This window comes from Trichomycterus rosablanca, chromosome 7 (genome assembly GCF_030014385.1).
Source record: "Trichomycterus rosablanca isolate fTriRos1 chromosome 7, fTriRos1.hap1, whole genome shotgun sequence".
NCBI classification, from domain to species: domain Eukaryota; kingdom Metazoa; phylum Chordata; class Actinopteri; order Siluriformes; family Trichomycteridae; genus Trichomycterus; species Trichomycterus rosablanca.
The window spans coordinates 28,653,999-28,670,240 of NC_085994.1; the positions used below are offsets into that span (position 1 = coordinate 28,653,999).

Consider the following 16,242-nt stretch of genomic DNA (forward strand, 5'->3'; position numbering starts at 1 on the left):
GTTGTTGTCATCAATATGGATGTTAAAATCACCCATAAGCAGTACAGAGGATGAGAGGGCACTAAGCTGGGTTAAAAAATCTGAAAAATCTGAGAGAAAGGAAGCGTTTGGCTTTGGCGGACGATAAACTACAGCAGTGACCAGAGGAGTAGGCCCTGACAACTTGAAAGCCAGGTGTTCAAAAGAAAGAGCAGCAGGAAAAGACAAAGTGGTTATTTTAATATCATCCCTATAGACTGCAGCAACACCACCACCTCGCCCTTCCATACGAGGTTCATCAATATACGAGTATCCCATTGGCGTGGTCTGATTTAACGTAAAATAATCCAAGGGTTTATGCCAAGTTTCAGTGAGACAGAAAAAGTCTAGTTCACTGTCAGATATAAATTCACTAAGTACAGTACTTCTTGTGTTGAGTGAACGAACATTAAGCAATGCCATTTTCAAGTGGTATTGTTGTGTAGTTGGCTGTGAGGAACGAGGAAGAGAACGGAGATTTGCAAAGTCCACTCCGCGTTTCCCATCCCACTCCGTGGACAGCGTTGTCATGGAGACTACACCGCTACTGGTGTGCAAGGCAGCAGCGCTCTGATGACGTGTTTGCGGAGCGACAGTGCGCACGGCTGACCAGAAGGATGGAATAGCGTTACCGTTTCGAAAATAAAAAAGCTTTCTCCGGGAGCCCCTGTGAATATAACGAGGCCGGCGAAAGAGTCCAAGCTGTTTGATGACTGAAATACACGATGGAGTAGTGCAATTGTTGAACTTCCTCAGCTGGTCAACGGAATAGTTCAACATCGTGCCGATCCCAGGAAAACTCATCCACCGTTCACAGACGCGATGTACAGTAGAAAGAACAAAAAGTATCAAAAGAACAAATAAAAGTATCAAAAGTAACATAAAAGAAATAGATCCACAAGGTGTGTAAAAAGATGAAAACGAAAAACGATAAAAATACAATAAAATACGGTAAAATACGGTAACGGTAGCGGCAGCCAAATGCGCCAGCGTCCACCATCACCATGGCAACGACATTTGTTGGCAATGACAGAGGTCAAACGTTTCCTGTAAGTCTTCACCAGGTTTGCACACACTGTAGCTGGTATTTTGGCCCATTCCTCCATGCAGATCTCCTCTAGAGCAGTGATGTTTTGGGGCTGTCGCTGGGCAACACGGACTCCACAAATTTTCTATAGGGTTGAGGTCTGGAGACTGGCTATGCTTTTTACGGAGCCACTTCTTCGTTGCCCGAGCGGTGTGTTTGGGATCATTGTCATGCTGGAAGACCCAGCCACGTTCCATCTTCAATGCTCTCACTGATGGAAGGAGGTTTTGGCTTAAAATCTCACAATACATGGCCCCGTTCATTCTTCCCTTAACACGGATCAGTCGTCCTGTCCCCTTTGCAGAAAAACAGCCCCAAAGCATGATGTTTCCACCCCCATGCTTCACAGTAGGTATGGTGTTCTTGGGTTCTTCTTCTTCCTCCAAACACGACGAGTTGAGTTTTTACCAAAAAGTTCCATTTTGGTTTCATCTGACCACATGATATTCTCCCAATCCTCTTCTGGATCATCCATATGCTCTCTGACAAACTTCAGACGGGCCTGGACATGTACTGGCTTAAGCAGGGGGGCATGCCTGGCACTGCAGGATTTGAGTCCCTCTCGGCGTAGTGTGTTACTGATGGTAGCCTTTGTACTTTGGTCCCAGCTCTCTGCAGGTCATCCATCAGGTCCCTCTGTGTAGTTCTGGGATTTTTGCTCACCGTTCTCATAATCATTTTGACCCCACGGGATGAGATCTTGACCCCAAGGAAGATTATCAATGGTCTTGTATGTCTTCCATTTTCTTACAATTGCTCCCACAGTTGATTTATTCACACCAACCTATTGTAGATTCACTCTTCCCAGCCTGGTGCAGGTCTACAATTTTCTTCCTGGTGTCCTTCGACAGCTCTTTGGTCTTAGCCATGGTTGACTGTTTGAGGCTGTGGACAGGTGTCTTTTATACAGATAACGAGGTCAAACAGGTGCCATTAATACAGGTAACGAGTGGAGGACAGAAGAGCTTCTTAAAGAAGAAGTTACAGGTCTATGAGAGCCAGAAATCTTGCTTGTTTGTTATTGACCAAATACTTATTTTCCACCATAATTTACAGATAAATTCTTTAAAAATCCTACAATGTGATTTCCTGGATTTTTTTTTCACATTTTGTCTTTCATAGTTGAAATGTACCTATGATGAAAATGACCTATACAGACCTCTCTCATCTTTCTAAGTAGGAGAACTTGCACAATCAGTGGCTGACTAAATACTTTTTGGCCCCACTGTATACTAGCCCACCATTGCACAGCGATGACAGTGTAGTCTTGTGATGTTACTGTTGCTGGGGTCCACTGTGTGTGGCTGTGTCAGGGAATGGCCGAGACCCTATGATGGAATGTTCAGGGTGCATCACTGTAATGCACTCAGTGAGACCTGGAAAGTTAAACTACACCCCTTACCAGTATATAGCAATGATAAAATAATATAATAATAATAATTAATAATAATTAATAGATAATGACGTTAGTTCATCTGTTGGCATTTGTTTGCTTTGGTCCTATTAGCTGAAGGCTATTGGCATGTTAGTATGTAAAATGTGGCAAAATTTGTTGATTGTACATTATTGCAGTGAATTAACATTTCTAAATGAATACTTGCAACACTGGACATTGCTGCTATAAGATATAATTTAAGGGGAAAAAAAGAAATCAAAGACTTGGTAGGAATATTAGCAAAGAGTTGTATGTAATTTTATTAATTACATTATTTTTACTAACTGCTTCATTCATGGAAGATTCAGCACTACAAAAAACGTTGGGTCCAAGGTAGAAATATACCCTAATAAAGGTGCAACTATTGCAGGTCAATACACACACACATCTTTTTAATTTTACATGATTTAACCCTCACTTTAATCTATTATTGTAGCTGCAAAACCTAGGTTCTACTGTTATACTTTGTTTACTTTCAGTTTTATATTGCTTTTGTTTTTAATGGTTTGTCCCATAATTAATTCTATATTTGGGTACTATGATTACAAGGTATGTAAGTCTCTAAAACTGATATTGTAAGCTTAATTGTTCTCAGTTTTGTCCCTATTATTAAATGTGCTTTTACCTCATTGTTTACTTTCAAAAGCATCTTCTCTGTTTCATATATGGTGTTTTACTCTTAATCACACATTTGTAGCCCTACATATGAATGATTTAATAAAAGCTTTTACGTGCATCAGCTACCATGTCCTCTGCATGAGTATTCTGAGCATTATTTTTATTTTTTTTGCATTTTTCCCAATTTTCCTCCCAATCTAGTCATATCCAATTTACTGGATTGCATTATGCTTCCTCTCTACTGATGTTGATCTCCAGCCTGGTTGAGGAGAGCCGAGACTAACACACGCCCCCTCCGACACGTGTGCAGTAGCCGACTGCATCTTTTCACCTGCACGAGGCGAGTTCATATGCGGAACAGGAGGAGTGTCCCTCATCCCTCATCACTGTGCAGGCACCATCAGAGGTTGTAATTGCATCACTTATGAGGTCCCCGTCCATCAACCCCCTAGAACAACAGCCAATCTTTGCCCAGCCTGCCGGATGGCAGAGCTGAGTTTCGAACCGACGAGTTGACACAACCAGACTATGAACATAAAGTTACACTATATGGTCAAAAGTATTTGGGTGACTGTCCTTGAGCTTGTTGGACATACCATTTCAAATACAAAAGGTATTAAAATAGAGTGATCTGTTAGCTATAACAACCTCCACACTTCTGAGAAGGCTTCTCATTGAGTATGTTTGTAAAAAATTTGTCAAGAATGTTCCAGTTAATTCCAAAGCTGATCAGAGGGACTGAGGTCAGGGCTCTGTGCAGGCCACTAGAGTTTCTTTAAACCAAGCTTGCTTTGTGCACAAGGGCAATGTCATGCTGAAACAGTAAAGTTAATTCCCTAAACTATTGATACAAAGTTGAAAGCATTCCATTTTCTTTTTAGATTTAGTTTATTACATCCGTTAGCAATTGTTGTGGCTGAAACACATGGATGAAATAATTAGAAGGAACGTCCTAATACTTTTGTCCATAGTACATTCATCATCACTAAAAAAAAGGAATTAGAAGGCAATGATAAATTTGAATGAAAGTATAGAACCTAAAGTATAGAACCACGAAGATGTAGAATCTAAATTGATGTTTGTATATTTTTGTATATTTAGATTTGTAAATCTCCCAATAAACCTTTTTCAGCATAAAATGTGATACATTTTATTAAGAAAACATACATTTACATTGCCATGTTCAGCTCTCAGGATCCATATACACATCACAATACAGGCACTATATAGACCGAGCACTCTACAGCCATTTAGGCCCTTTACACCTTCCATAGCGCAGAACACATGACAAGACAAAACAAAACTGTGCGCTGCCTAACTAACCAACATAAAATGACACAATGACATGTAACAGCACAACAGGTATGACCGATGAATGTCCATTCTTGTATACTTGTATTCTTGCATACATGTTTAACCAGCTGGAACATATGTAGTAAATGTCTGTATTGCAATGATGCTCATTTCTGTGCACTCACAGATGCAGCCACACTGGGAAGCGGGTAATTTTAGGCAAGAGTTAATGGAAAATTTTGCATCGACAGGCCTCGGTCACAATCCCTCCCTATCCAAAATTATCCTTAGTTATTGCAATTTCTGTCCTCAGCACTTTCACCAGTCTTTCTAATACCCTGTAGTGACTGATAGGGGTTAAGTCCTTTAAATGAATACAGTGATGTAGTATGTTTGTTCTGAGCATAGTTCAGATCTTTTGTGTTCTTCCAGATGTTACAGGTTTACCTGACCTTGCTGTATCCAGCCCTCCAATTCATCCTCCACTATATGACGCATCAAAATTTTATTTTCTTTCACTTGGGGATCTTTCCACTCTTTCAGAAGATTCACATGGCAGGTCTGCTATTTTCCCTGACCTTGATGATACACTTCATAAGTAACAGGGTCCATCTTGCAGACAATCCCTGCCACTTAGCAAACAGCTTGCTTGTAGAGGTAGGTAGGAGAAGTAGTACTTTCTGCCCTAGTTAGTACTCACAGCGATGGGCTTGCAGATCATACCACTGCTTTTCAGCTGCTTGTGTCTTTTGCAGGTTAACTCTTGCAGGTTTCTGATACATCTCCAGGCATTTTTTCATTTGCAACACATACTGGACAATCCCCATTTTAGATGAGGTTGCAGGTGGTTCTTCCCAGCTCCTCTTTAGGAGGTCCAGGGGTCCCTGGATAAGCCATCAATATATACTGTAAGTTCACATGATGAATATCCAGTTGCTACCTGTGGTACATCCCTGTATACAAAAAGCAAAAAATGCAACCATTTAGCCTAGTTTTCAACTGTGTCAGAGAAACTTTGTCATCTTTCCATGCTATCTTATATACTATAATATCCACCATTTGCACTTTAATTTTCATGTTGCTCGTTTTAGAGCATGTGTGGTCATTATACCATGGAAATTTTTCTCTCTAATCATTTTAACTTGTGATTCATTATCCAAGAATGCAGACTGCAGTGTTGGATTACCTGTTCAAGCTTTTCGGGCTCCGATAGTGACTGTGTCATTAATTCAGTTAGGCAGAACCAGTTGCAGACGTAATGGTGCACTTAAATTGAAACTGATGTGGTAAACAAATATTATTAGATAAACATAGTTAATTAATATATCAAGTGAGAGTGATCTGAAATTGATATTTTGTGGTAAAACAACCAGACTCTCTATGCCAATACCAAGAGTTATTAGTTAATATAAAGTCTAATCTGTGTTTACAGATATGGGTTGGCCCCATTACATTGTGGGTAATACCATAGGTTCTAAAATTAAATAGTTTCAAATGCAATTTTAAATGGATCGTGCTTCTTTTTATAATGGATATTGCCAACAATTAAGGTCTTTTCAGTTGATAGAACTAATTTGAAAAGAAAATCAGCAAATTCTCAAAGAAACTCAAAATAAGGACCAGGAAAAAGGGAGGGGCAGTAAATAGTAGTTAGCTTAATCAAATTGAGATTGATTAACCACATCAGCAACCAACATTTCAAATGAGTTAGTTATATGCTACGTGTTTTACAGTAAGGACTATGTCTGTCATAAATGGTGGCTACTCCTTGTCAATCACCATTAAGACGTGGCCTATGTTCATAACTGTATCCAGGAGGAGCTGCGTCATTTAAATCTAAATATTCATTAGGACTAGTACATGTTTCAGGTTTTAGACAAAGCACACTAAGACAGTTATATGTGATCATTTCATTTACGAGTTCAGTCCTAACTTTAATCAGACTTTATTACTGTTTTTAATGTGAATAAGATTAATTCTAATTACATTATTAACACATACTTTTTAAAAATGATTTGATTTTGTTTACAAATGGCATGATGAACAGTTTTAACAGCTCTAAACCTAAAAGTTGTAGGTGCCATCTGCAGACTGTCGCAGACTTTCTGCATGTCACAAGCTCTGGATAGTCAATTATCACTATCCACTAATACACAGACACCATAACAAGGTTCATTGTACCTTATGCTAACTCACACACCTCTTTAACTTTACTCTTCATAACCTCAGACTGTCTCAAATGTACATCATTAGTGCCAACGTGAAGTACAATCTTAGAAAATAATGTTTAGCATTAGCCAGAACTTTTTGGTTTGCCCTGACGTTGGGTGCCCTGGGCTCCAGAATATAGGCGATTACGGTTGCTGGGGTCTCTAAGGGGAGGCAATTCGCTTGTGTCGAAGCTGAGAGTCTCCTATAACCAAAGGACTTTTTATTAACAGGTTTCTCAAAGGGTGAGTGACCAAGTAAGAAAAACACATGGACCTAAAAAGTTTGGCTTAACCCTATGGTAATGTCACCAAGACATCACACAGTCGCCCTGCTGTGAGGGCTCAAATGCGTGAGTGAAGGGTTCTACCCCTGAGATAGTGGCGTTCTGGTCCACTAACACCATTTTAAAGTATTTATCTCTATTACTAGTCTTTTCTAAAGCCCAAATGCACCAGACTAATGCTGATGACATTTCTGTCAGACTAACAATTAATCCACACTTATCACATGTACAGTTACAACAGAGAAAAAAATCACTAAAAATCTCACATTCAGTACAGGTAGACAAAGGGCGCTGCAGGAGCCATTATCAAAACGAAGAAGATACTTAGCTTAGAATAAAGAGTTGAAGTGCTGTTTAGGATGGATTCTCAGAAGTTTCTGCTGATAATAACAAAAACAGCTTTAATACCAGCTTTGGCTCCTACCCAAAGCTACCCAAAAGTAAGAAAATTTTTTTTAAATCCTATGTGGAAATGGTAAAATCCAAATATTATGTGGGTAGGAGTCAAATACAACAGAACTCAAATCTGGGAATAAAACTAAAAAATAAATAAATAAATTAACACCAAACATGCATCTAAAGACCAACACTCCAAACCCATCACCAAGAGGCAGAATAAAACCAAGCAAACCAATACTACCTGTACAAAGACAGGAGTTAATAATATACTATGGAATTGCAGAGGATTTTAAGTAAGTTTCAGAACAATCTGGAGCTGAACACAGCAAAAACAGTGGAGATGACCGTGGACTTCAGGAGGAGCCCCCCAACCCTGCCAGCACTCACCATCCTAGACAGGACTGTGATGGCTGTGGAGTCCTACAAGTTCCTGGGCACAACGATCTCCAAGGACCTGAAGTGGGACAGCAACATCAACTCCATCATCAAGAGGGCTCAACAGAGGATGTACTTTCTGTACCAGCTGAGGAAGTTCAACCTACCCCAAGAGCTGATGGTGCAGTTCTACACAGCCATCATAGAGTCCATCGTCACCACATCCATCACAGTGTGGGGCAGCGCTATCACAAAACATGACACCAAGAGACTGCAGCGCATCATCAAGTCTGCAGAGAGGACCATCGGTGTAAAGCTGCCCACACTGCTGGACCTGCATGCCTCCAGAACCAGGAAGCGTGCAGAGAAAATCATCACTGACCCGTCTCACCCTGGCCATCACCTGTTTCGGTGCCTTCCATCAGGCCGACGCTTCAGCCACATGAAGACCCGAACGACCAGGCTACAGAGAAGCTTTTATCCAAACTCCATTACGCTCATGAACAATTGAACACTACTGTACTGTTAATACTCGGGACACTTGCACATCAAAAACTACCTATTTCATTTATGTAATGGCATACACAGGATTTTCACCTTTACTTCCATTTCATATTTATATATTTTTATATTTTCTATAGTTTTTATATTGCACAAAACTGCACCTTTTTAAAATTACAATGTAAATTGCACATGCTAAATGTTTACAATGTTTTATATGTTTACAGGTATGAATGTGTGTGTTAGAGAGAGTGAGCTGTGTGAATAAGATTGTACTTTACTGTATTTTTTCGTGCACTGCAAGCATCTGTGTAACCAAAAACAAATTCCTTGTATGTGTGAGCATACTTGGCCAATAAAGCCCGATTCTGATTCTGATTCTGATTCTAAATCACCCAGAAATACAGTAACTATGTTTTCCATTAAACCAAGTAGTACTATACCACAAAATCTCATGACACCACAGAGGATATACAGTATATAAACACATCACAATGTCCAACTGGGGGAACAACCATCTTGATCAGACAACACCATTCATAGCCTAATCCCAATACAATCTAACATACAATCGACAGCAAAACATGTCTTTCTATAGACCTATAACCCTTTGCACAATATCCATTTCTCCTGACTCCTATACAATCCTATAGGAACTAGACAATATAATAAATCACCTAAACACCCTGTTTATACTCATGGGAGACTTTAATGACCACAACCCTCTCTGGGGTAGAACAAGGGAAAATGATAGAAGAACTTATAAATGCCAGAAACCCATGCCAAATAAATGATCCAACTAACTGACACATACCTACACCCAAGACATGAAACATACTTGGCGACTTAACAATAAGTACATCGAAAATCCTACTTGACATCTTGTGGAAAGGATGGGATTATTTATTTGGCAGTGACCACTTTCCAATATCAGTGATTTTGGCTACAACAATAAAACATGCAAAACTAAAATTATGCAGAGAAAAACTCCATCCATCAAACAAGGATTCAACAGCCCAGATTAAATTTACTTAATCAATTTCCCATACCAGAAAACCACAAATTCACAATACGAACAGCGCAAGCCCTTAGAATAAAAAACCTAACCAAGACTAGGTGTTTGATTTTATACAACTGTGGCAAGTAACATGACTAAAAGAAACACCTGAATTCAATGATTATGAGGTGTGTCCCAATACTTTTGTCTGTGTAGTGTATACTCCATTTAGGTCTCATGATTTTTGACACCATGGTGGATTTTACACAGTTTGATCGCTAGGTGTAGTCGGAATCAGCCGAGCAACCAAACGTGCTCGGACTTGACTGCTGCCTACGCCATCACGGATACGGAAATACATTATCCGCATAAACAACAACACAGCGCTACAGCGATGGTGTACGTGTCCAACGGTGAGTGTTCGAATATATTTCTACAATATAATAGCGCTTAATGGTTTTGCAATACAAATTCCATTCGAATACTTAAACCTTTACGCTCTCTAGTTTATGTTTTTTTGTGAACAGTCAGATAATTAAGTAGTTTCAGCAGCTTGTCAGTGTTAGCCTGATAGCTAACAGTAGCTTTATTCGCCGTCATCATTAGCTAGCTAGTCATGTAGAGTATATCAGGCCTATTATGTAATATATGGCATGTTATATGTTACCTTTTAATTACCTACCCAAACTACTTTAACCTTAACTTATTTATGTAGTAATATTAGCTACTTTATTGATCTGCCAGGCATCGAGCCCAGCCACAATGTCTGTCCAAAAGTATGTGGACACCCCTCCTTTTATGGAATTTAGGTGTTTTATCCAGATCAACTGCTAACAGATGTTTTAAATCTATATTTATTTTAAATACGTAATATGCATCCCTCTTTGTGGCAACAGTTTGGGGTGGTAAAGCTATTTCCTGTTCCAGCATGACTCTTTGCGTAGCAGTTTATATATGAGTCATTCTTTAATTTGGGGTACATTCCATGTCCAATGATAATAATTATATTTATTCTAACTATTTTCTTTAAAAATGTCATATTTTACCTATTAATGGAAAACATGTTGTAATATCACAAAAACATGATGTGCATTCTATGCTTAATTTAGCTTGAAATTTGTCATGATGTTCCTAAATGAACAGTTTTTGCTGTGTCCGTTTTTTAAGTTGAGGGTGCCTTGGTTTCAAAATAATGAATAAAATCATTAAGGGCAACAACATCTATTTTTTATTTATTTCAAAAGTTTAAATACTAAAGAAAAATAATATTTTTTAAATTGAGTTTCTCTTTTAAATAATTTAAATATCTTTATTTATTAATGTCCGCAAAAGTTCTGTCAACTATGTTACTAACAGAACTCCACTCAGCAACTCAAAAATGGTTTGTTCTAAAACTATGTGACCAGCATTACATGATATCATTTTTCTCTGTGGAGGGTATATTGAACACACTGTGGTGAATGTCCTCTTATTTTTTTAAATATTGTATCTATAATAGAACATTGTCAATGAGTATATTAATTGACCGTCAACTATGTTATATACATTGTCATGGTTAAATTTTTTTTATAATTTTAATTTAAATGTATGTTCAAATTAGACATTATTCTGTTCATGAAATGACATGTGGTCAGCCAGGCAAGGTCTACCACTGAAGTTATGGGTCAAAATAGGGAAATTGTCAACTATGTTACCTGTCAACTAAGTTACCTAGTAGTCTACATCTACTGTCCCTTTAATATAAAAAAATATATATATATGAATGTTTAAGCTTTGCAAATAGTGGATATGTTACACTAAAGGAATATATTAACTTGAACCACTGATTGTTCTATTGAGAGAGAACATTGTTTTTGTACTTTTTTGGTGATGTGAAATGTACCCCAAATTATAGAATGACCCATATACTGTAGATAAGGGTGACATTGCAAGAACCTTTCTACTAAATCAAACGACAACAGAATCAGCATTACAAGCTTTATATTTAATGTGTCTTTTCTTCTTTAATCTCAGGGCGAGTCCTCGACAGCAGAACCCAATCACCATGGAGGTTGCCTTTTCTTACTGACTTATTTTGGGGTGTTGTGGAGTTCATCGGCTTGTTGTAAGTAAGATATGTTAATAAGTGGATTCATTACATCTTTTCAGTAAACATGTATTTTAAATGGTAAAACGTCTGGTATTTTTCAGCTTTCAGACCCTCGTCCAGCCTGATTTGTCGAAAAATGGAAACTCTTGCGCGACTTCACGCTTCAGCGATGGCAGAGGGTAAGTTATAATGTGCTAAAACAGAAAACAAAGCTATAAATAGTTCTATGAAACCAGCTGCATCACTGCAGTTGGTTTCATAAATGTTTGGCTCACAGCAGAGACCTGCAAGTGGTTAAGTAAAATAAACACCACATTAGTTAGACTGTAACCATTGTCTTTTCTTATGTGATCAAGTCACCAGAACTTTAAAGTGGTATCACCCACAGATGCTGGGTTGTTTCAAGCTAAAGGGACAGTCTGTCAGTAGAGACTGTTGCACACTTTAAGACATGTCTGCAGGAAGAATGCAGCCTGAAATGCAGGAATGTATTTTAATAAATTGAATGAGGTTGACCAGGCATCATAAAATATCTTGGGTTTATACAGTTCAAATTTAAATAAAAGTCAAAGTAAATGTAAGAAATTCAATTTGCGTGAATGTCAACTCATAATGTGTATGGCCCCCACGTGTCTGTATGCACTCCCAACAACATCTGGGCTTCTGACGAGACAGTGAATGGTATCCTATGGGATTTCCTTCCAGTCCTGGATCAGGGCATCTATGAGCTCTTGGACTGTCTGTGTTGCTACTTGGCAGTGTTAGATGCACTGAAACATAAAGTCCCAGAGGTTCTTAATTGGAGTCAATGACAACAGTATCTTCAAAGTCCAGGAACTGCCTATACACCCTGGCCACATGGGGCCAGACATTGAAGTGCACCAGGAGAAACCTAGGGCCCACTGCACCCATCTGGCTATGGCTCTGAGGATTGTATCCCAGTACCTAACAGCAGTCAGGGTACAGTTGGCTATCACCTAGGGGTTTGTGCAACCTAGGTTTGTGCAAAAAAGGAATGTTTACTATGGTGTCTCCAGACCTTTTCATGTCTGGCAAACGGCAATTGAGCTGCGCAGTGCTGGGCTGTGAGCAAAGGTCCCACTAAAAGATGTCGGGCCCTTATGCCACCCTCTATTTATGACAGTTTCGTCAAAAAACATGCGCACCAGTAGCCAACTAGAGGTCATTTTGTAAGACTCTAGCAGTGCTCCTCCTGTTCCTCCTCGCACAAAGGAGCAGATATTGGTCTCACTAAGTTTATGCCATTCTATGACCTTATCCAGCTCCCCTTGTCCTGGTATCTTCATCATGCTCTTCAGACTGTGCTTGGAGACACAGAAAATCTTGCGACGGCATGTATGGATGTGCCATCCTGGAGAAACTGGAATACCTGTGCAACCTGAATGAGCTGCATGTATTTCATGCTAACAGAGCACTAGCAAAACATAAAATAGAAAAGAATCAGTCAGGAAGGATAGGGAGAAAGTCTGTGGCCACCACTGCAAAACTCTTACCTTTTTGGGGATTGTCTTGCTGTTCACTATCCAGTGTACCTGTTGTCACTTGTAAAGAAGTTGAAATTGATTTACATTCACTTTCTAACTGGATAGATTAATATCCCTAAAGTTTAACTGGCCTGGTGTTATACTGTGATGATTAAGTGTTCCTTTAATTTAGTTTATTTATCAAGACATGGCCAATCCTAGCTATAGTTAAAGTTATTGACTTTGTAATATTATCCTGGTTATGTTGTTGTCAATAAGTCATGATTCTTGTTTTTTAGTCCTCCAGGTTTTCCTGGGCGCAGACGTATGGGCAGAATAAATCACGGTGGAGGCCCCAGTCCTCCTCCTATGGGTGGTGGATGAGGAAGGTGAGGAAGATAATCAGTTGCATACACACTACATATTTTTTTGCTTGATTCTGGATTTATGTCTGGGTATTTTTTTCTGTCTGTAGGTAAACGCCTGCACTCTGATGCAGGCGTAGAGGGGTGTGATATGTTAATCCATGGCTGGACTTTTCTTTCTTGAGATGTTCTACAGAGAGAGACTGACTAATAAAGATGGCTTAGATGAGCCTACTCAGTCATGTCACACCCTTCCTCCTCACGCTGCTTCTGCAATGCAGATTTTTGATGCTGCTCTGGGAATTCCTAATCTTAGGGGCCGGAGTGGTTGAACTCAGCAGCACTAATCCAATGTCATTTTTTGTTTTGTTTGTTTATAAAATAAAGTTACAGGATGCAGAATGTGGTGACTTGTATAATTTTTGTAGTATCAATGTTGTGTTACAGTGAAGTAATAAAGATATATAAGAAAGGTGTCTGATGTCTTAAGTTTTATTATTTATCTAATAGTTTACTTACTGCACTTCTCATTTACAAACACACTAATATTAAAAGGCAAAAATAATTTATTTATTCATCATTTATTTTCATGTTTTACCATTGCTTAGTCCTGGTCAAGGTCATGGTGAGTTTGGTTTTCCTGTAGTTACTGGGCTCAATAACACCACACACACACACCCTTCTTCCTCAGACATAGCCAATCATGTCTGTAGATGACAGCATGGAGATTTGAACCCTAGATCCCAGCAGCAGTGGGCTAGCATTAATAACTGCTGAGCCACCTGGAGCATGAAAGACATAGTGTTAAAAAGAGGTAGTTTGACATTTGGGTCCATTGGGGCAACTACAATACAACTCACTTCTTGAAAAGTTTAGGACATTTTGTATCAAGAATCTGAATTGTTAATTAACTTGAACTGTCAAGTACAAAAAAATTACTCATACTGTTTTGGCTGACAACCTTAAATGTGTAAACCAAGACTAAAAATGTATGCACTGCTTTTAAAAAAATCATACCACAAAAATAAATATAGCCACAGGTTTGGAAGTGCTTTAGAAAACTGTGGTCACTTGAATTTCATTGCTGCATCAAGAAATGCAACCTGAAACATGCACGAAGAGAAAGCCATACTTTTTCCACCAAATTCACTGGGCCCAAACTCATGGACCGAAGGGTGGTAGAAAATGTGCTGTGGTCAGATTTTTTTTGGCAAAACTAAGTTCTCTGTGGCAAAGCATCCAGACTGTTGTCAAAGAAAGGCTCAAAAGTCAACATGCCATTTTATGGTGGTGCATAAGTGCACATGGCATGGGTGACTGAAGGTGCCATCTATGTGGAGGCATATATTGATATAAGCTATAAGACATAAGCTACCATTAAGGTGACATTTTTCCCAGAAAGTCCATTGTTATTGAATCAATGCAAGTCCTTATTCTGTATGTGCTACAACAACTTGGCTTCATAGACACAGTGTATGTGCTTGACTGCCCTGCCTGCAGTCCAGATAAGTCTCCTACTGCATTATCAAGAGTAGAATCAGACAATGGTAAACACACACTGTTGAGCAGCTGAAGTATTAAGCAAGAATGGCTAAGAATTCCACCTGCAAAATGGCAACAATTAGTATCCTTAGTTCCAAAATGATAAAAAAGTGTAGTTAATAGAAAAGATGATGTAACACATCTGTCCCTACTTATGAGTGTGTTAAGGGAATCAAATTCAAAATTTGTGTATATTTACAAAATACACTTCAATTGGTCAGTGAAAACATTGGATGTATGTCAGTTAAATAAAGATTCAAGAAAATCAACAAATCACAGATTCTTGTTTTTATTGCTTTTTATAAAATATCCTTAGTTGTTCGCAAATGGTTTTTTTTTTAAATGCTGTCTGTTACGTCTGAAAAGTAAGGGGCATCTCCATGTGAGCACCCATGATTTTGGAATGTTATGTCCATCAGGCTCAGGTGTTCACATACTTTTTGGCTATATAGCATACGTTATATTTAGCTTTTTATGTGTTTATACATTTTGCGTAATACCACATTATGTTTGTTAATTTCTTTTGATACAACATACGCTGCTCATCCATTACATTAAAAGCACCTCCTTGTTTCTACACTCGCTGTCCATTTGATCAGTTCCACCTACCAAGTTCTACAATTGCTGACTGTAGTCCATCTGTTTCTCTACATACTTTTTAGCCTGCTTTCACCCTGTTCTTCAATGGTCAGGATGGTGAATCATTCTCAGCACTGCAGTGGACACTGACATAGTGGTGGTGTGTTAGTGTGTGTTGTGCTGGTATAAATGGATCAGACACAGCAGTGCTGCTGGAATTTTTATATACCGTGTCCACTCACTGTCCACTCTATTAGACACGTAAAGTCAGAGGCGATCGCTCATCTATTGCTGCTGTTTGAGTTGGTCATCTTCTAGACCAGGGGTGTCAAACTCACGGCCCGCGGGCCAGATCCGGCCCGCGAGAGCTTAAACGACTGTATGATTGTTGTGATGGTTCGAGTCGTTACAGAGACGCGCTTATAATTTAATGCGCTCCTGCGCCTTTAAGAGACGTGACATCGTAGTCATGACAACTAACTTTAACCTTCGCTAAAAAGCCATGTGACTTTTACGGCAAAAGAACGCGGGGTAGCGCAGTCAGTAATGTAAACAATAATAAATAAATACAAATAATTATATTGCAATATAATACCCAAGCATTGTCTGTAAGTAGTGGGTTTTATATTCTCAGTTGTTAGTAAATGTTTAGTGAGTATATCACAGCGCTTTAGTTACTAATTTACCGTAATTAAATACTGTTGTTACGTTACTTTAGCAATTAGTATCTTTACACACAATTTTAACTCGTTATTTTACGTTTGGTTAAATCTCATATTGTACCAGATGTAACACTTGACTACAGCTGTGTGCTTTTACTGTATTAGGTTCTTTATTGTTTTTATTGTTTGTATTTTTACTTAATTTTGATGCACACAGCTGGGGAGCAAATAAACCGACTGTATTCTGAAGGGAGCTGTCTGTCTGTCTGTCTGTCTGTCTGTCTGTCTAGCTGAGAAAGGGGGA

The 16,242-nt window shown here is 38.8% G+C and overlaps 1 protein-coding gene across 1 annotated transcript; it reads left to right on the top strand.

Annotated features, from left to right (window-relative positions):
- The first annotated feature begins 9,536 nt into the window (after window positions 1–9,536).
- Window positions 9,537–13,183, top strand: selenok (selenoprotein K). The gene is made up of 4 exons (XM_062998560.1): window positions 9,537–9,630; window positions 11,231–11,321; window positions 11,408–11,485; window positions 13,090–13,183. The coding sequence occupies exons 1-4, from the start codon at window positions 9,612–9,614 to the stop codon at window positions 13,181–13,183; spliced, it is 282 nt and encodes a 93-aa protein (XP_062854630.1). The 5' UTR covers window positions 9,537–9,611.
- Window positions 13,184–16,242: the final 3,059 nt, after the last annotated feature.